Source organism: Nicotiana tabacum, chromosome 2 (genome assembly GCF_000715075.1).
Source record: "Nicotiana tabacum cultivar K326 chromosome 2, ASM71507v2, whole genome shotgun sequence".
NCBI lineage: Eukaryota > Viridiplantae > Streptophyta > Magnoliopsida > Solanales > Solanaceae > Nicotiana > Nicotiana tabacum.
In genome coordinates, this window is record NC_134081.1 from 65,082,972 (window position 1) to 65,103,929 (window position 20,958).

The 20,958-nt window shown below is 37.3% G+C and overlaps 1 protein-coding gene across 1 annotated transcript; it reads left to right on the top strand.

Moving 5' to 3' along the window:
- Positions 1-16,554: 16,554 nt before the first annotated feature.
- On the top strand, positions 16,555-17,765 carry LOC107770277 (NDR1/HIN1-like protein 10). The gene has a single exon (XM_016589567.2). It carries the CDS (start codon positions 16,823-16,825, stop codon positions 17,531-17,533), a length of 711 nt encoding a protein of 236 aa, XP_016445053.1. The 5' UTR covers positions 16,555-16,822; the 3' UTR covers positions 17,534-17,765.
- Positions 17,766-20,958: the final 3,193 nt, after the last annotated feature.

Here is a 20,958-nt window from a genome sequence, read left to right on the forward strand (position 1 = left end):
CGAAATCACCATACGGACCTAACGGAACCATCAAAACTTTGTTCCAAGGTCAAATACTAAAAAGTCACACTAGGTCAACTCTTCCAGCTTAAAGCTCCAAACATGTAATTCATTCTTCCGAACTAATTCTGAAACACCTGAAAACCAAAATCGACGATTCACAAAAGTCATAATACATCATATGAAGCTATTCAATACTTTAAATAGTAGAAAGGAGCATAAATTTCCAAAACGACCGGTCGGGTCGTTACACATATTATTATTGAGAGAATTGTTATGTTATTTGTACGAGGTTTTTGTCGTGCTGTTGTTATTATTGATATGCATGTGATGGTATAAGGTCTGAGTATTATAATGCATGCGGTGAGATAAGGTGGGCTTGAAATGCCTGGCTGGTAGGAGAACTACTAGAAGCCATGCGGTGTGATAAGGTGGGCTAAAACACGGGATGCTATTTCGAGAAAAATGATTTTTGAAACTAAATGTAAAGGCTCCCGCGGTGATAAAAGGAAAGCTTGTGATTCACTTTATGATTTGAGACTACGAGGCGGTACCTCGGTAGGGCTCTTGTTGACATTTCCAAATTCTTTGTACTTGTCTTTGCTTGTTGTTTCCTTAGCATACAATTAATTATTTTTCCTCCGTGTTGCACTATTTACACAGTTCTATGTAGCTAATGATGTTGTACTAGTCGTTGTTTCAACGCCATTGATGTCTTTATTACACTGTACATTTCGTGGTGATTGTTTCTTATGTGTCATTCATTGCCTCTACTCTTATTTGTTGACTTGAATTGTGGTAGAACACTTGCCCAAGCATACACGTAACTAAATCACCCATATTGGTTATAGAAGAAGAATCCTGGCGTTATTGACCATTATATGTACTCTTGTCAACTTGCCTTCTGTGTGAGGATTGTTTAATTGGCACGCGAGTCGTCCGTGCGGTAATGAGTTGTAATGTGGGCACAAGATACCAAGTGATTAGGATTCATGAGTTGGGACCCATGAGCTGTGATTATGAGGTTCGGTACCTCGTGAAAAAGCTTGAATGGATTTGGTGTGCAACCAATTTTTCTTATTTGAGTGGTTGCTGGCTTTCCTTTATTTGGCTTCACCAGACTTAGACTGTGTTCAGCATACTCTACAACACTATTTCCTGACTGCTTCCTGTTAAATATTGTTGTTACTAGTGTATCATTGCAAGTATTGTTTTGTATTCCTTATTCTGCGTAGCTTTATATTAATATTGTTTCTCTATTAGTTCACCTTCACACTTGTACAGGATGTTTAGTCCGGTAGTTGTCTTGATTGTCTCTCGTCACTACTCCGCTAAGGTTAGTCTAGATACTTAATAGGTACCGTTGTGGTGTACTCATTTTATACTTCTGCACATTTTTGTGCAGATCCAGGTACCTCGGTTATTGTTAATTTTTAGCTAGCTAGTCGAGCATTGCTGTGGAGACTCAAGGTAAACATACCGTCCCATTCGCAGGCCTCGGAGTCACCTTCTGATATTGTACTTGTACTGTTTAATTCTATTCCGAACAGTTATATTTAGGAAGTTTCTATCAAACTCAGTAGAGCATATGACTTGTACTACCAGTTTTGGGATGGTAAGTTTTGTATAAAGATTTCTATTTCATATTTATCAATTTATGGCTGAATTCTTCGATTAATTCAGTAAGTGTTAGGCTTACCTAATCTTAGAGACTAGGTGTCGTCACGACGTCCTACAAAGGAAAATTGGGGTCATGATATCACGATTTTTAAATGCATTGAATTCTTTACTTAATAAAACTTATGATTTCAAAAATAATAAGATGAATAATTGAATTGATAGTTTACCATTGGCATGCCTAACGGCAACGTTGGGAGCCATCATGACCTATAGTGGAAATTGGGTCATGATAATTTGTTTCTTATTTTTGCTATTATATTATTTAATACTTAACATATCGCACGATTCAAAACTGTCACGACCAAAAATCCAATTAGTCATGATGGCACCTAACACAACTCGCTAGGTAAGCCAATTAACAACTATCCAATTCTAATGATATTTAATAAGACAGTTAAAGATTGAAATTATCTGAATTTTATACATTTCCCAAGGACTGGTAGAACAAATTATCAGCTTCTAAGAATAGAGTTTACAAAACTGAAATGAAGTAATTACATCATTTGTTTGCAAAATACATTAACCGAGTGTTATATATCTAAGGCTACCATGAACAAGAGGCAGCTACAACCGGGACACAGGTACATCCTCAAATCCAGCTCCCAACGAACACAGCAACATCAACAGCCAACATCTGCACGCAAGGTGCAGAAGTGTAGTATGAGTACAACCGACCTCATGTACTCAATAATTAACAAACCTAACCTTAGGTTGAAAGTAGTGACGAGCTAACACAAAGGTCAGGTCCAACACCAATATTCCACAGCAGTTCATAATAGCATAGTACAAGTAACAAAAGAGGTATCTCAGAAATAAAATGCTTAGTTCGTTCACAATTCCAGAAAAAAATAGGCATTGCTTTTCAAGTATCTCACTGAAAACCCAAATCTTTTACCGAGAATGCCAAAATACGGGTAAGTTTGAAAACTGTGATTTTTCCCAAAACTCCTTTCAATAACAAGTAAGATGTTTCATTTTCAGATAGCATGAGGAAAGTACGTCTCTATGCCTACATGTCAAGATACAGGTAAAATCATAAATTTCACCAAAATCGGGTAGCAGAAGGAAATGCATCTCTATGCATGTATCTCAAGTACGCATGTCAAATGCAATGCGTCTCAGTGATAAGCTCATGTGTTGTTACACCCCATGTTTTCGTACATGGAAGTACGCCATAAGTAAATTGATATAAGCTCGGAATTGATATGTTACATTCCGTATTTTCGTATGTTAAAGTTTCATCGTAAGGTAATCGACGTAAGTTCGGGAATGATATTATTGTGAGATTATAAGTATTATGCTATTTCAAACAAGTTATGAGTAAATTCGTGAAGGTGAGAGTGTAAGCAAATCAAAGAAAATAATTTTCGTCGAAATTTGACATTTTAGGATAAAATACGGTCCGAGCTAAAATACCTGATACTTATGGACTAGTACCATACAAAGTATCACATGGTCATGATAGTAAGGCATATAAGGTATGTTAAAAGTGAGTAGCATTTTAAATAATTCAAGATAATACTTAATTATGCGAGTAATTGATTAATTACCGGGTAGCAGGATATTACCTAATTAGTTAATTAATTATTAGATAAGATCAAAATTCCCACCCCATCCCACCCCCCACATGGCAGCAAGCCCCGAAATCAAACAAATGACTCTTAGTCATTGTTGATTAGGTGGCAACTTAGTATGATAGTCAATGGACATTTCATTTCTAAAGTGTTGAATACAAGAACACTACAGCAAACGTTAGCAATTCCTAAGCTTTCAACAAACATTTCTTGCAATAATTCATATAAGCTTTCAACATCAGACGTTAACAATTCCAACAAGAATTATTAGCACCTTAGCAACGTGAAGTTTTGTGGTTCTAAAGGAATACGGTGCAACCTTTTTCAAGAATATTATACAAATTTTTCCCTATTCCAGGTATGTTAAGGCCATCCCTTCTTTCTTTTTGGCATGATCCCTCATGTGGTATTCTACTTATATCACGGAAGCCTTCTGGCTCAGTTATCTATGATAGTATGATACTAAAAGGTATGTTATGATGGTACTCGGTTGAGTAAGGTACTGGGTGCCCGTCGCGGCCCATCGGTTTGGGTCGTGACAAAAGTGGTATCAGAGAAGTTCTATCCTAGGGAGTCTACAAGTCGTGTCTAGTAGAGTCATGTTTATGGGTGTGTCGTGCACCACACTTATAAGCAGGAGGCTATAAGGCATTTAGGATTGTCACTCTTTCTTCTTACTCTAGATCGTGTCATAGAGCTCAATTGTAAGAACTCAATTTCCTAACTCTATCTTATGCATAATACGACGATGCCTACATCCAGAAAGACGGTTGGTAAGAGATATAGCTGTGGAAGAGTTGAGTCAGAGGAACTCGATTTTTGCATCATCCTAACTTTATCTTATGCATATACTAAGATGTGTATGTTTCTTGATAAGGATCCCTAAGGAAAGAATGCAAATCCACTCTTACGGTAAAAAGGAATAAGGAGGGAGACACAAGTTTCAGCAAGTAAAAGAAGCAAGGTGAAGAAGGGTACGAGGCACCCAGTTAATGAAAATTATCAGTATTACAGTTCTGGCAGAAAAATATAAGCATTGTGAGTTACCCTCAACAGTAACAGAGGTATGTATAATTGGCCACACCCATCTCAGTTATACCTTATTGGGGGCTAACAGATGTAGATTTAGAAAAGGATGGGATATCAGAATCCGGCTGGGGTTAGAGTAACCCAAAATGGTGAATTGATTGTTTGCGTTAGTTGACATTTACGAAGGATAGTGCAAATGTGCTAACAGGTCTCCTTGTGAGACACCCAAATGGCGCACTCTAAAATAGTACAGCTAGATATGAGTGCTACAAAGATATGCACTGGAAGCCTGGAAAGGATAAATATTATCTTAGTATGGCTCTCGTCCCTACTAGAGAGATAATGCTAGGCAACCCGAAGAGCCAGTGGATGGAGCAAAGGGGAGCTAAAAGCAAAAGAACATCTTGTTGAAGTTTTCAGAATAAAGTGATAGACAGAAATGTTAGCAGGAAATAAGAAGAGAGTTAATGAAGCATTAAGAGTAAGATATTATACATGGATGACAACGGTAGATCAAAAATTGACAGTATTATAGAATCTATAGTCAAGTGAAGGAAGAGACAAGAGGTGACAGGCCTTAAGACAACAAAAAATTATAGGCCATAAAGTCATATCCTCACTTAGAGATATAAGTTCGTGACTCCAACGCAACTACCGGAAGGAAAGGTTAGACCCCAGAATAGTAGGAATCAGTATGGGCTAAAGATAAACTAAACATGAATTAGGGACTGAGTGATTGGATAATAGTCGGCATCATGAGAGTTTTAGATTTCATTCCGGCGATAATAGAATGGACAACAGAAGAAGATTCATGAGAAATTCAGAGAATGGTCGTTTAGGAAGACGCTTCCCTAAAGCAAGTAGTGTGAGCAAAGTTAAGCTTAAGGGACTGTATGTGCCAGTTATACTAGGTGCCTTCCTCATGAGTAAGAAATTATTTTATCCTTGGTACAGAAGGATTACCGTAAGGTGAGTAAGGGTCATCGATGATGTGAAAGGATGCCAAAGATGAAAAGGTAAAACATCTATAGGTAGATCGTCATAGCTCCAACTCTTACTACTCCCCTAAAGGGGGAAATATGGAGTGATGTGGCATTAAGTCAGAATTAAGTGGTTCTAGTAATTATGGTATGGTAAAGAAAGAATGCGACAAAAATGAAAAAGGGATGAGATTGCACTTATTCAAATCCTATAGATATGCTACGATACCAGAGCATTACGCAAACACGATGCCAAGGAGAGGAAGTAAGGGTTCCTGCCCGAGATATCATTGATTAATAAGGAACCAGTGCGAGAGGTAAGTTAAGAAAAAGGAAATAACCCAAGAAAGATTACGCAGAATATTGATATGAGAATGGGCCAACGAGTAATCAGTAATTGATTCAGGAAGAGCCTAGTTATGGCTAAACATGAGGGTATAGATGAGTTAGCAGATCGTGCAAGATAAACATAGTAGCACCCGATATGGTGAATTCAGTCTCACAGATATGACATCATGATCCTTGAGAAATATTCAGATAGGAGTTGGGGTAGTTAAAGGTACCATATGAGTGTTACTGAAGTAAAAGAGAAAGCCACTGGGAAGACAGTCAAAATATTAAGTTCAGAAGCAACCCTACAAGCACAAGAGCGTAAACTACGGATAATTATAGGCGAGAAAGAACATCAATGAAATACTAGCCGAGAAAGTAAGGAAGGAAGCTTTAACCTAAGTTGGGTGACCTAAGGAGGAGATGGTCTTATAATAACAGTCTCACAACAACATTGTATGCACTCCATAAGAAAATGTCACCTGCTGTGGCTAATGAATGGGAAGTAAAATCAGAAGTGATATTCAAGATCATATGAGTTGTATGGAATTCCGATATGCCTGGGCACGAAGATAAGCTAAGTGTGCAGGCAAAAAGGGGGCGGAAAGACCAGGAAAAATAATTGCTTACGTTTGAAGAAAGCTGAGATGGAACAAAAAGAATTATTCGATTTATGATCCAGAGTTAGTTATGTTATGAAAGCACTTAAGAGTTTGAAAGTTTTATACATGCAGCATATAGAGCCGTAGAAGATTCCGGCATAAGTTAAAAGAAAGAATTAAGCCCAAGTCATAGATGAAGGATTGTATTATTAAAGGATTGTATCATGGATATTCCTCAGTGCCCATGAAAGGCTAAACATAATAAATAATACCATGAACCGTAGATCGAGAGGTAGCTTAAGCCTACATAAAGGCTGATCAGAAGAAGGAGGAAGCTAAAGAGTTACATCAACGAAGTAAATCAGAAATCTGATTATTAGACACAGAAAATTATAGAAATCAAGATTGAGAACATTACGGGATCACTCTTAATATCAGAGGTACTAAAGGGATAGTACAACAACCATATTCTATAACGGCCCTACGATAAAGCAAATAGTACCAGCCTCATAAGAAGTCAGTACGAAGCTTCAAGTTATGGACGTGAATTATACCTATGTGGAAGGGAGGTCATGAAAGAGATAGAAGATATGATGCGAGATTTTAAGGTAAGTAAGCTAAAGGTGAACAACATACAAGATACTCAAAGGCAGAAAATCGTGAATAGTCCATGCTTCGGGTAAAAGGCTAGAAGCACTGGGATTCAATACCCAGGAATGATAACAGCGTCGTCAGTAGCGTACCTTCCAGCCTATGGTTTTTAAGTACCGAGAGACCTAGTCAGGAGAATAAAGAAGAGTTAGAGACGATGTGATGTTTCGCTTGATCTTCCAGAATAACACAAGGAAATCTATGGTGTAAGCAAGTTGAAGGAAGGTTGTGAATAGTATAAATAGATATGTATAGGTCGCAAGCTAAAGTATAGTAAAGCGACAAAGTTTTATGACAGGAGAAAAAACGAGAAAGGGCGAGTGAGAAGATGACGAGAATGGATAAGTCCTCGGGATTAAGCCCATGAAAACAAGAGAGCTAATGGTTTCTCTAAGTTATAAAAGTTCAGTATAGCCTGAATGAACTCAAAGGAGTCTAAGACTAATAATATCTAAGTTATAAAATGGAATGCTACCCTGGTAGTGGAATAAGGGTGTGATTGTGATAGACAAATGATGAGGTTTGGGCCTTCGACTGAGTAATGATTTGAAGAGGATTTCATGGATTGTACGGAATTAAAAATGTAAGGTGAATCACATTGGGATGCTATAAAATACGATTATTGAAGTACAGTATCGCCCCTAAGTGGATCAGGAAAATCACTTCAAATATTCCTTGATACAGCATAAGCCCTAATGGCAATGTATTACGTAAGAAGTTTCAAGTTATCAATTGAAGATTATAGATCAACACTGAGGTGAATCGACAATGGATGGATAAAAGATACAAAATACGAGATGAGATTAGACCATCATTCTTAAGACGAACAGTAATGAAGAAGCGTTAAAAGACTTGGCTTTATGCATATGGGATAAGTAACAAAAGTAACCTGGAGTTCTGTATCAGACCTCAGTAACGATAAAGTGAAGTAAGAATTATGGTATAGCATGGCCTACTTAGATGTAGTAAAGCTAATGGCGCCCAGAGGGACAGCTTGACATAATTTTGTATATGTTCACTAAGTGAGGCCTAGAGATTGGCTAAGAGTTAGAGGAAAGGGGAGAGAAGCATCGCATAGGCGCACATACAAAGTTAGATTCGTACAGGCTACATGATAGAAGGTAGCAACAGCTACGAGATTAGAAGGATTCCAACTACAAGTCGTGGTGTTAGAAAGAGGCTTAAAGGGGGGAATGCCCTGGCCTTTGGATTTATTCAAAGAATAGTTGCCTAAATGGCAAGAAGAGTATTAAAGTATTCGGAAGAGCTATGGGTTATGAGAATGATAAGTGCATCAGTCAACATTCGAGGACGAATGTTCCAAAGGGGGAAATGATGTTACACCCCATGTTTTCGTACATGGAAGTACACCATAAGTAAATTGATATAAGCTCGGAAATGAGATGTTACATTCCATATTTTCGTATGTTAAAGTTTCATCGTAAGGTAATCGACGTAAGTTCGGGAATGAGATTATTGTGAGATTAGAAGTATTATGCTATTTCAAACAAGTGATGAGTAAATTCGTGAAGGTGAGAGGGTAAGCAAATCGAAGAAAATGAATTTCGTCGAAATTTGACATTTTGGGATAAAATACGGTCCATAGCTAAAATACCCGGTACTTATGGACTAGTACCATACAAGGTACCACATGGCCATGGTAGTAAGGTATATAAGGTATGTTAAAAGTGAGTAGCATTTTAAATAATTTGAGATAATTCTTAATTATGCGGGTAATTGGTTAATTACCGGGTAGCGGGATATTACCTAATTAGTTAATTAGTTATTAGATAAGATCAAAATCCCCACCCCATCCCCCACATGGCAGCAAGCCCCTAAATCAAACAAATGGCTCTTAGTCATTGTTGATTAAGTGGCAACTTAGTATGATAGTTAAAGGACATTTCATTTCTAAAGTCTTGAATACAAGAACACTATAGCAAACGTTAGCAATTCCTAAGCTTTCAACAAAAATTTCTTGCAACAATTCCTATAAGCTTTCAACATCAGACGTTAACAATTCTAAGAAGAATTATTAGCACCTTAGCAACATGAAATTTTGCGATTCTAAAGGAATACGGTGCAGCCTTTTTCAAGAATATTATACGGATTTTTCCCTACTCCAGGTATGTTAAGGCCATCCCTTCTCTCTTTTTGGCATGATCCAAATGATACAAATGAAATGAGCAAAATACGCAACTTTCAGAAATGACTCTATTCAAAGAAATAGTAGGGGTGTCTATATTCTTGATTCCCCACGTGAATTATTATTATATCTTCTGTTCATGGGTCTCAAAAAATAAGTATTTGATAAAATTTATCCGACAGGCATATTATTTTTATGACATTCCGAGAAAATCTTATTAACGTATTTCTTATGCATTTCATGCATTTATACATGTACATTGACCCATGACCAGATGGCGTTATATACGCATATATTATATGTATATGGGATATGGGAAGAGGTTATGGCATTATATACGCACCACCACCTGATCAGCTGGTATACGTTGATGATTTGCCCACAGTGGCCGAAATGATATGATGGAATGCCCTCAGAGGCCTGATGATGTTATGAATGCATATACGTATGCATGGTATGAAATTTATATGCATATGCATGACATTATAAAAATGAAATGATTCACAAAGCTATGCAAACGTACATGTCGAGTCTTTTACTCCATGTTTCTCTCATGTCTATTATTTAATAATTTTCATTCCTTACATACTCGGTACATTATTTGTACTGATGTCCCTTTTTCCTGGGGACGTTGTGTTTCATGCCCGCATGTCCCGATAAACAGGTCGAGAGCCCTCCAAGTAGGCTATCAGCTCAGCAGAAGATGTTAGTGTGCTTCATTTGCTTCGGAGTTGCTTGTTTGGTTAGTATGATTTAGACGTGTATTGTTTGGTATGGCGGGACTCTGTCCCGACCTTTATGAAAATAACGCATCCTTAGAGGCTTGTAGGAAGATGTCATGTACGTAAAATATTGTATGGCCTTGTCGGCCTATGTTCAGTGTACAAGTGATTATTTTGGTCTTATAGGCCCGTATGTCTTATGTATAAGTTGGTATTACACTTGGTATTCTACTTATTTCACGGAAGCCTTCTGGCTTAGTTATCTATGATAGTATGATACGAAAAGGTACGTTATGATCGTACTCGGTTGAGTAAGGTACCGGGTGTCCGTCGCGGCCCATCAGTTTGGGTCATGACATGTACTCACACTCTCAGAGTACTCAATCTCACTGTCTCGTATTCCCTCTCACTATGCTCAATACTCAACACACTCAATCACTCAGCATTGTACAATACCTGCTACGGCGTGCAGCCCGATCCACATATGATCATAAGGCCCGTTGCGGCGTGCAACCCGATCCATATACATATATATAATCAACTGCGCTCACTGGGGGTGTGCAGACTCCGGAGGGGCTCCTACAGCCCAAGCGCTATAATCCGCACGGATAAATCATGTGCCATAATATAAATATTTGGATCCGTACGGACAACTCACATGCCATAATATCAATATCTCGATCTGCATAGACAACTCATGTGCTGCACGGACAACTCACATGCAATAGTATCAATATCCTCACAAACAGGCCCCCGGCCTCACTCAGTCATCAATCTCTCCAGTCTCACTCACGGGCTCACAAATGTCATGAAACTAGCCCGACAATAATGATATGATGTATCAATAAATAACAACTGAGGTTGAGATATGATATGAATGCATGAATATGACTGAGTATGAAATATCAATGAAATCAGTGAAATGACAGCAAGAAACGACCACTATGGGTCCTAGCAGTATCGTCATAAAGCCTAAACATGATATCTAGCATGATTGACAGCTCAATTACTTTATCACATGGTGAAAACACGGACATCAACAAAGTATGACCACTATACAATGCCATGAAAACAACAGAGTCCCAATTCACATGGTGCACGCTCACACGCCTATCACCTAGCATGGGCGTCACCTCAATACTAATCACATAAGACGTATTTCGGGATTTCATACCCTCATCACTAAGTTTAGAAGAGTTACTTACCTCGAACAAGCCAATAGCAATGCCGAGCAAGCCAAGCAATGCGCCAAAGATACCATCACATGCGTAGCGACCTCCGAACAGCTCAAAACTAGCCAAAAGCAACTCAAATACATCAAATAAAGCCCAAGGAAACAATTCCAAATGATAAAGATCGAATCCTTAATCAAAACCCAAAATCAGCCAAAAATACACCAGGGCCCACACCTCGGAACCTGGTAAAACTCACAAAATCCAACAACCCACTCAATTACAAGTCCAACCATACTAGTTTCATTCAAATCCGACTCCAATTCGATGTTCAAAACTCAAAAATTCATATTATGAAACATTAGGCCAAAACCCCCAATTTCCTCTTTAAATTTCACAATCCAATTATCAAAAATGAAGGTAGTTTCATGAAATATAACCAAAACCGAGTAAAGAACACTTACCCCAATCCTTGTGATGAAAATTGCTCCAAATATCGCCTCAATCCGAGTCCCATATCTCAAAATATGAAGAAAGAAACAAAACCTCGATTTTTATGGTTTCTGCCCAGCATTTCTTCATATGCGGTCAATTCGTCGCATCTGCGACCACCGCTTTTGTGGTGAAACTTCGCTTCTGCTAAAGCAGCCTGACCAGCAATCCCTCGCACCTGCGGTCTTTAAGCTGCTTCTGCGATCGTACTTATGCGCACTTGAACCGCATCTGCGGTTGCACAGGTGCGTCCAAGCACCCGCACATGCGATCCTCACGCCCAGCTCCCCTTCACGCTTCTGCGACTCCTCTGTCGCTTCTGCAACCATCGCACCTGCGCAAACCAGCCATAGGTGCGATCACACCAGAACCAGCAGCTTAGCAAAAATCAAAAAATGCAATGAAATGATCTAAACCTCGTCCGAAACTCACCCGAGCCTCTCGGGACCCCGTCCGAACATGCTAACAAGTTTCATAACACAATACGGACCTACTCAAGGCCTCAAAACACACATAACAACATCAAAACGACGAATCACACCTCAAATCGAAATCTATGAACTTGCAAATTCAATAACTCGTGCTGAAACATAGCAAATCAAAAAATTCAACTTTCGCCATTTCCAGCCTTATTCCACTACGGGCCTCCAAAAAATCTTCTGGACACGCTCCTAAGTCCAAAATCACCATACGGAGCTATTGAAATCATCAGAATTCAAATCTGAGATCATTTACATATATGTTGACATTCGGTCAACTTTTCCAACTTAAGTTTTCAATTATGAGACTAAGTGTCTCATTTCACTCCGAAATCCTTTCGGACCCGAACCAATTACGCCGGCAAGTCATACAACAACTGTAAAGCATAAAGTGAGCAGTAAATGGGAGAACGGGGTTGTAATACTCGAAACGACCGGCCGGGTCATTACATCCTCCCCCTCTTAAACATATGTTCCTCCTCGAACATGCCAAGAGTTATTTCCATGCCACCAAATTACTATTCCATCTTATCACGCATGTACTCGGGGGTGATCCCACCTCACCCTATCCCATATAGGTATGATAACACCACATAACTGAAATTTCTTAATTCAACCTAGCTCATAAACCTTAGAACCAATTTTTTTTTTTAACATCCGGAATTTTCAAAAAGATTAGAATCTTGCATCAACACTCTGTATAAGTCTGAATAAGTTGTACCAAAAGCCGTAACCATAACTCAAATACTCAAAACTCAAATACCCCATACGTCAAATGCTCGTAGCAGTGATTTCTAATCGCAGTAGCTGCTCAAATCAACCCAATACCGGTAACAACCTCATATCAAACAAAGCCTCGTTTTAAACCTTCATAAACTGCCAATGACAAAAAAATATGCAGAACTCATAACCATTAATCAGATCAACCAGTCATGGAACTCCCTCTCATTTAACAAGAACTATAGCCAATTCTAAGCTGACTTTCAATATTATCCTTCCAAACATGCTGTAATCAAATCCGATAGTATCCATCCTAGGTCCAATGACCTCATCTCATCCAATACGACCCCTCTAGTGACATGACACACCCATACAATCTAAAGGAACAACCCATGCAATCTGTGCACCAATAAGCAACATTCCAAATGTACTCAATCATGGAAAAATGACTCAGACGAGAGAACTATACCGCAAGCTCAACAAGTACCACCACAATCATGAAAAAATGACTCAGACGAGAGAACTATACCGCAAGCTCAACAAGCACCACCACAACGCAATGCTAAGAACCTATCACACACCGTAGAACCAAAATGCACGAATCTGACACAAGGGATCATATCTCAATATAACTCCGCTGCAAAGTGTGACCCCATCCAAACACTGATCCATATGAAATACCTCAGTCACCATGCTCAAAATCAATCACCACGCGCAATCTGACATCAAGTACTCAAAGTGGATTACCACAACCATGGAGAAGCAGATGACACAATGCCACACAAAAACAGAAAGAACATAACTCATACGCCATCAACCATGCAATACCTAATTACTCATCTCGCTCAAAATTTGCTATAAAGACCAAATAGAACCGCACCAGATGTTCTTATAACCAATGAATCACAACTCCTCGTAGCAAAGAAGAGTAACTCACATATCATATCAGAACACGAAAAATCTCTACAACAATCGAATGGCGCATCCCTCAACCATAGCATTATGGAGCCAACCAATCTTACCCGGTGTAGAATATACATTCTCATTGGGCCTACGAATGGACCCCAAATCAACTCTACCCACAAATAAATAAATAACCCTCCGAAAGTCCACAATGACTGAGTCGTAACATATTCTATCATCCTCTGACTAGCTTGACCTCATTTTCACAGTCCACAACCATGAAACAATCTGCTCCTGAGAGCTCCTAGTATCTAAATCCATAAAATACATGAATCACCACATCTGGTCCCAACTCCACAACCGGAATGCCTGACACATCTCTCATACACAATCATCCCATGACGAATATTTCTCTAATTTGTCCGTGCCACATAGCAATATTTGGAAATCAGCAGTCGATCAACCAGGAAAGTGCCTCAATACCAATGAAGTAATATCATTCATCTATTCATCTGAAATTCATCCATGTTGCCTAAGAATTTATGTCCTTCCCTTCAAAACTGACCTGTGACCTTGCACATGCAAATTTCGATCCCACGCAACACACCACATCTATCATGCCATCATATGAAAAATATGAGAACCTCATAATCATTCTGAGTCACAAGTAGAATACATATCCGATCAGTCAGAAACCTTCCATTTGATCTCATCCCGGAGAAAATCCCAATATGCAACATATTGTTCACGCCGGTAGGAAATATATACCTAGAATCGTGGTAAATAAAACTATTGAGAACTCTTTGAAACCCATTTTCACATAACCAAGCTATCAAAACTGAATCTCTCTAACTTAACCCAGCCACGCAGGTTGCCAAATCCCAAGAGCATTGCCACGAATTTCTCTAAGTCCCTTCCAAATTGCCTTCAAATTGATACTTCTCCTTGCTGGAACACCACGATCCTTAACGAAAATTCAGCACACAAGAGACTCTAGTATAAAACCACAACGCCCTGAAGCCCATAAGCCGCTGACTTCCCTATTAAGCACCCCAAAGCACCACAACCGTGACACCCACTTTAAAGACACCAACTCTCTGGATTTCCCCACTAGCGCCCAGCGTGGGGAGGTACGCCTGTGCAATATTTACAGAGTAAATGTCCTATTTCGGCTAGGAAAAGGTAATTTTGTTTGTGCCCGATCGTACTTGGTATAAATACATAAAAAAATATTATTTTTTGAACTTTTGACAGATATTCGACCTAAGGAGGCTAAGGAGGAGTTGGAAGAACACGAGCACAAGGATTTCATCATTCCTTCCTCACTCAAGACACGAGTTTGGATTGAATTTATGTTTTTCTCTACTTTAATTTTATTTGTGATGAATTGCTTCATATTTATGGAGTAGTACCCTTCTTTAGGGTTTGATGGATTTGGTATATTGATGATTGTTTGTGGATTATACTTCTAGTTTTATGTATTGAAGCGTTGTTGGATGATTTAACTGTTGCATATATATTCACTTGTTCATGTAATCGAGAGATGCATAACTTATGATATATTTGCATTATATTGTTGGTTGAGTTCATAAATTCTTCTTAGTAATCGAAAGCGGCTAGTTGAATCATTGATTAAACCTAGTTAGGAGGATTATCGAGAGAGGTTCTCCTAAAGACCAATTCACTAGGCATTCTTGCATATCTTCACGTGCTTAAATTGGTTCATCTTGTGAGGTTAAAACTTAATCGAGAGAGGAGTTTTTGCTGAACGTTTGAACTAATAATTGAGTGAATTCGAGAGACTCACTTGAACATTAGAAGTGAATTATCTAGAGTTAGATCCCAAACAATGCACCTATTCTATCAACCCCTATTTTCTCCCACTAATAACCTTCTTTGCTTATTCCTTTTTTCGATAGTCATTAGTCAATAGCTTTAGAGTCTTAGTTAATTTAGTTATTAATCATATAAATCTCGATTGTTGATTCGCCTCGATAGCAATCAAGCTAGAAACTACAAGAATACTGTTTAAATCCAATCCATGTGGATACGATATTATACTATACTATCTTTGACTAGCGAGCATAATTTAAGTGTGTGTTCCGAGCTCGTCATCGAGCCCTCAAATCACATCAAACAACATCAAAAATACGAATCGTACCCCAATTCAAGCCTAATGAAACTAAGAAATTCCAACTTCTACAAACGACGCCGAAACTTATCAAATCACGTCTGATTGACCTCGAATTTTGCACACAAGTCACAAATTACACCACGGACCTACTCCAATACCCGAAACTCCAATCCGAGCCCGGTAACCACAAAGTCCACTCTCGGTTAAACTTCTAAATTTTCGACTTTCGTCATTTCGAGCCTAAATCTACCACGGACCTCCAAATCACTATTCGGACATGCTCCTAAGTCCAAAATCACCCAACATAGCTAACAGAACCATCAAAACTCCATTCCGGAGTCGTCTACACATAAGTCAATATCCGGTCGACCTTTTCAACTTAAGCTTTCAACCTTGAGACTAAGTGTCTCAATTCATTGCGAAACATCTCCGGGCCCGAACTAACTACCCCGACAAGTCATATAACAACTGTAAAGCACAAAATGAGCAGTAAATGTGGGAACTAGGCTACAACTCTCAAAACGACCGGACGAGTCGTTACACTTAACCTCATGCTTCACTACCCTCCTTACAACTCTCAAAACGACCGGACGAGTCGTTACACTTAACCTCATGCTTCACTGCCCTCCTTTTAATATAATATAGATATATATGTTTCACTACCCTCCTTTTAATATAATATAGATATAGATTTTATTTGTCTAAATCTATTTAGATTATGTTTTAAAAGTACCAAGTGACATTTTCTCAAAATACCACTTGGCTTAACCTCATGCTTAACTACCCTCCTTTTTATACAATATAGACTAGAATATAGATATAGATATATATATATATAGATATCGATTTTAACTTATAGGAAAAAATCCCCAACTAAAATCCCGGAGGCTTTGCCACAAAAGCAACCGAGCCTTTCAAACCCTAAACATACCAGAACACGGCGTTTTCCCCACTCTTTACTTCGCATTCCACAAAACCCAATCCTACAGTACTGATAACACATAAACCAACTGGGCCGCACACTCCCTATATATATTCGTATCCAACTCACAAAAGAAACATTCACATCCTCCATTATTCTCTCACATATATACTTACTCCAAACAGAAGCAAACAAAAGAAAAATAAGGGCAATCCAACCTCCATTATTTCGCCCACTCCAACCAAAAACTCAACTGCTTTTTGCGTTTCTTGATTTCACGTCAACCATGTCGGGACCCCATCTGAACGGAGCATATTACGGCCCATCAATTCCGCCGCCGTCCAAAACCTACCACCGCCCAGGCCACGGCGGCGGGTGCTGCTGCAACCCATTCAGCTGCTGCTGCGGCTGTCTCTTCAACTGCATCTGCACTTGCATCTTCCAGATACTCTGCACTCTTTTGGTCATCGTTGGTGTCGTAGCCTTTGTCCTCTGGTTTATCCTCAGGCCCAACAAAGTCAATTTCCACGTCGCTGACGCCTCACTTACCCAATTCGATCTCTCCACAAAAAACAATACCCTTTACTACGATCTTGCTCTCAATGTCTCCATCAGAAACCCCAACAAACGAATTGGGATTTACTATGATTCCATTGAAGCTAGAGCTTTGTTTCATGGCCAGAATTTCTCTAGTACAAATCTTGAACCGTTTTATCAGGGTCACAAGAATACTACAGATCTGAAAATAGTGTTCAAGGGTCAGAATTTGATTATGCTAGGGGATAAAGAGAAATCTGATTACAGTGGGGAGAAGGATTCTGGGGTTTATGCAATTGGGGTGAAGCTTTACATGCGGATTAGGCTCAAATTTGGTTGGATCAAAACCAAGAAAATTAAGCCGATGATTATGTGTGATTTGAAGGTTCCTTTCAAGTCTAATGGTACTACATCTTCTAGTACTACTTTTGAGAGAACCGAATGCCATCTTGATTGGTGATTTTACTTCTACTTTGGCAGTCTTCTTAATCTTGGAGTTTTTTTTTTTTTTATTATTTTTTTTTTTTATCTCTCGATATTCTTTGGATATTAGGGGATATATTCTTGAAATTGGGTTATTTTCCCTTTTTCTAGTATCGTTTTTGGACTATTGAAATACTATTCATCCACAGACAATGGTATGATCTTGCTTTTTGGATAATTGTTTGTGAATAAATAATGATTTCTTTTAATTTTTTCTCATTTTTTGTTTTTGCGTTTCTTTTGAAATTTTTTGTTATGAGTGGATGTGCTTGCTTTTTTTAATTCAATTTGGAGATCTAAGTGGATTAAGAAGATAATTAAGTTGAATTAATAGTTTATCCAAATAAAAAGTTGTCCTGTTCCTTTTAAATTAAGTCTTCACAATTAATGGTCAAGTTGCACATTAATGAGTAATATTCCCGTTACAAAAGAAAGTTATAAATGACCCCTCGGAACAGACAATTGATTCTCTGTGTTTAAATTTTGAATTTGAATTGTGCCTTTCGTTTTTGTTTTGTTTTTGACTTCTTTTTAAATTTTTTTAAATAGCATCTGAATATAGTACTGTTATGGTTTTCCACGTGTGCAATTTATTTTATCTTCTTAAAAATTCATTGTCTTCCCTTTTTAAATGTACCATGTTATAAGAAAAATCAAATTATGGTGGATGTCTACTCTTTCTCCATGATCTTGTCAAATGCTTAATGACATATTCAATGACATATTTTTCTTCACTTTTCATGCCTATATAAAGGTCTTGTAATAGATAGGAAAATACACACAATTGAAGAAGAAAATCTCTTCATTCTCTCTATCTCCATTTCTTGTTCATGTTTTACTAAATTGCTTTTATTTCATAACAACATGTCTTGTTTATGTTTTACTAAGTTGCTTTTATTTTATAACACGTTATCAGCACGATTTGCTATTTTATCCACACTTCCTACAAGAGATAACAGAATTGTAGACTTAGCTTCGTTGAGGTCTTGACTTTTGTTAGTGTGTTATATAGAGTTCATCCTTCAATAGTTTTCATGTTTTGGGACTTTTCTTATACCACACTTATATGGCCATCAAACAGTAAGAATTGCCCTCTACGATCATTCTAAGCGTACAAACAAGGTATGCACATTTCTAATAAATAAGTCAGATGAGGTATGTACATCTAGTATAAATTATAATTATGGTTTATAATTAGTATGCTCCTTCTGTCATGTTCTCACCTTTAACTCCCGTTTTAGTTACTTGGTGATACATGATGGTGGAAAGATCAACATACCAAGTAATTTTTCTAGAATTAATACTTTCCAATTGGACAATATCAGTTGATTGACTAGCTATATTTACTACAAAAGCATGCTTGTGTTTTAAAACTAATTCATGAAAGTGTGTTAGGTTGTCGCTTACATGATGATATCCTCGTAATAATTTAAATGTTTTTTTTTCTATAATTTTATATAGTTTAGATAAATTGATCCTCTCTAAAAGGTTTTGTTAAGTTAGGTACCTATTTAACATAAAAACTATAGCTTTCATTGTTTGGGTGGTTTCTCTGTAGAAAGTATTGGATTACTTTATTTTACCAAACTTATTAAACACAACGATCAAAATGCAACACATGTAATTTGGTTTCTATTTGAGCTAATGTCATCTCGCGGAATTGTTCATATGGTAATTAAATACATGTGCTTCACACTTATAATATGAGGTTGTATTTATTCTTTCACCAACTAATTTTATAGGTTTCTTTTAGTATAGCGAAATATTTGAGCATATCACATGTACGCAACACATTCATACTTTCATATCTTTGCATTAACTTACAGTGTTTAGTAAAAATATTTTTTTCAATTGTATCTAGTGAAATAAAGAACTGGAAAAGTATGTCTTTATTTGCTACATCTCTTATATGACAAAGATAATATTCCAACGTATATATATATGTTCTGACCTTTTACATACTATGATAGATAATTATTAAGGTAATTTAGTAATAATATTTTTACCATAACATGATGTATTTCATTGAAAGCAAAATTGGCATATATCCTAACTAGCATTTTTGTTGCAGAGGAACTGTTTCAAGATTGAAATAGTTATATATGTCTTCTTGAAAGTTAATTTACTTATGCCTATAATTGTGAAGTAATAATATTTTAAAGGCTCGAGTGCGAGTCCTAGTGAATTTTGGCCTATTATGCCAAAGATTGAGGGTAAGATGATGGGTTCAAGTCCCAACGCACTATGTTGATGAAAAGACGTTGGATTAAAGTTCCAACGCATTATGGCCTAACATGCCTTTATATGGGTAAGACATTGGGTTTGAGTCCTAATGCACCATATTGATAATAATAATAACTAAAGAAAAAATAATGTAATTTTCATAAAAAAGCATGAAGCTTGTCCCACTTGATTTGCTCCATTTTTGAAGTGAATGTGATAGCAGTGCATGATAAGTCTAAATAAAGTCAAGTGGTTGACCAATGAATGTGGGCGTGCGAAAGGCCAAAATAATAATAGTTATCACTATGGTAATTATAAAAAGGGAGAAATTCTTTGAAGAGAATATGACTTGTGATAAACATTGAGATTGCATACTCATTCCTGAAAGTGAATGTGAATATATATATATGATAAAGATTATGCATAATAATGTACTTGTGCATAGTTGGATAAATACTACAACTTAGATAAATACTACAACTTATCTCTAAGGGAGGTTTGAGACAAAGAAAGATAATGAATATTATTGTGTAGTTACATGAATATATCATTGGTCGCATGTATGTGATGCGCAAAAAAATATATTTTCATGCCTTATGAATGTTATTAAAAGCAAAATTAAAGCAAGAAATTATTTTGCTTGTGATGATTTTGAACATGACAATTATTATGATATGATTCTCTTTGTGAAAGAGACATTCATTATATGGATGGTGTGACAAAAGATCTTGTAGTACAAAAGCAGTTAAGAGCTCTGAAAGAACTAATTTGTTACTACCCGGATGAATAAAATTATTCATGACATTACTATTGTAGTAAGTCTCAAAAGAAATATTTTGATTTAAAAATATATTAGCCAAAGTGGTTGGCATATTGAGACTATAAATGAAAAGAAGATTGAATATCTTTATATTACTATAATCATATCGGGTAAACATGAAAGGTTACCTGACTTTTCTTCTATTTGTACTACACAAGTATAAGCATGATGATGCAATCACAAGACACAAGTAAACTAGAGGTTTACTGAAACAAATATTAGTTGGCATGGCCGGTTGACCATCTCGGTTCAATTATGATGCGAAAAAAAATTAATTGAGAATTACATTGGCATATATTGAAGAAATATAAGATTCTTCAAGAATTCTCTAGTGTTGCTTATTTTCATGATATACCAGT

Excerpts from the sequence above, each read along its gene's own strand:
- LOC107770277 (XM_016589567.2), top strand. The coding sequence starts at position 16,823 with ATGTCGGGACCCCATCTGAACGGAGCATATTACGGCCCATCAATTCCG.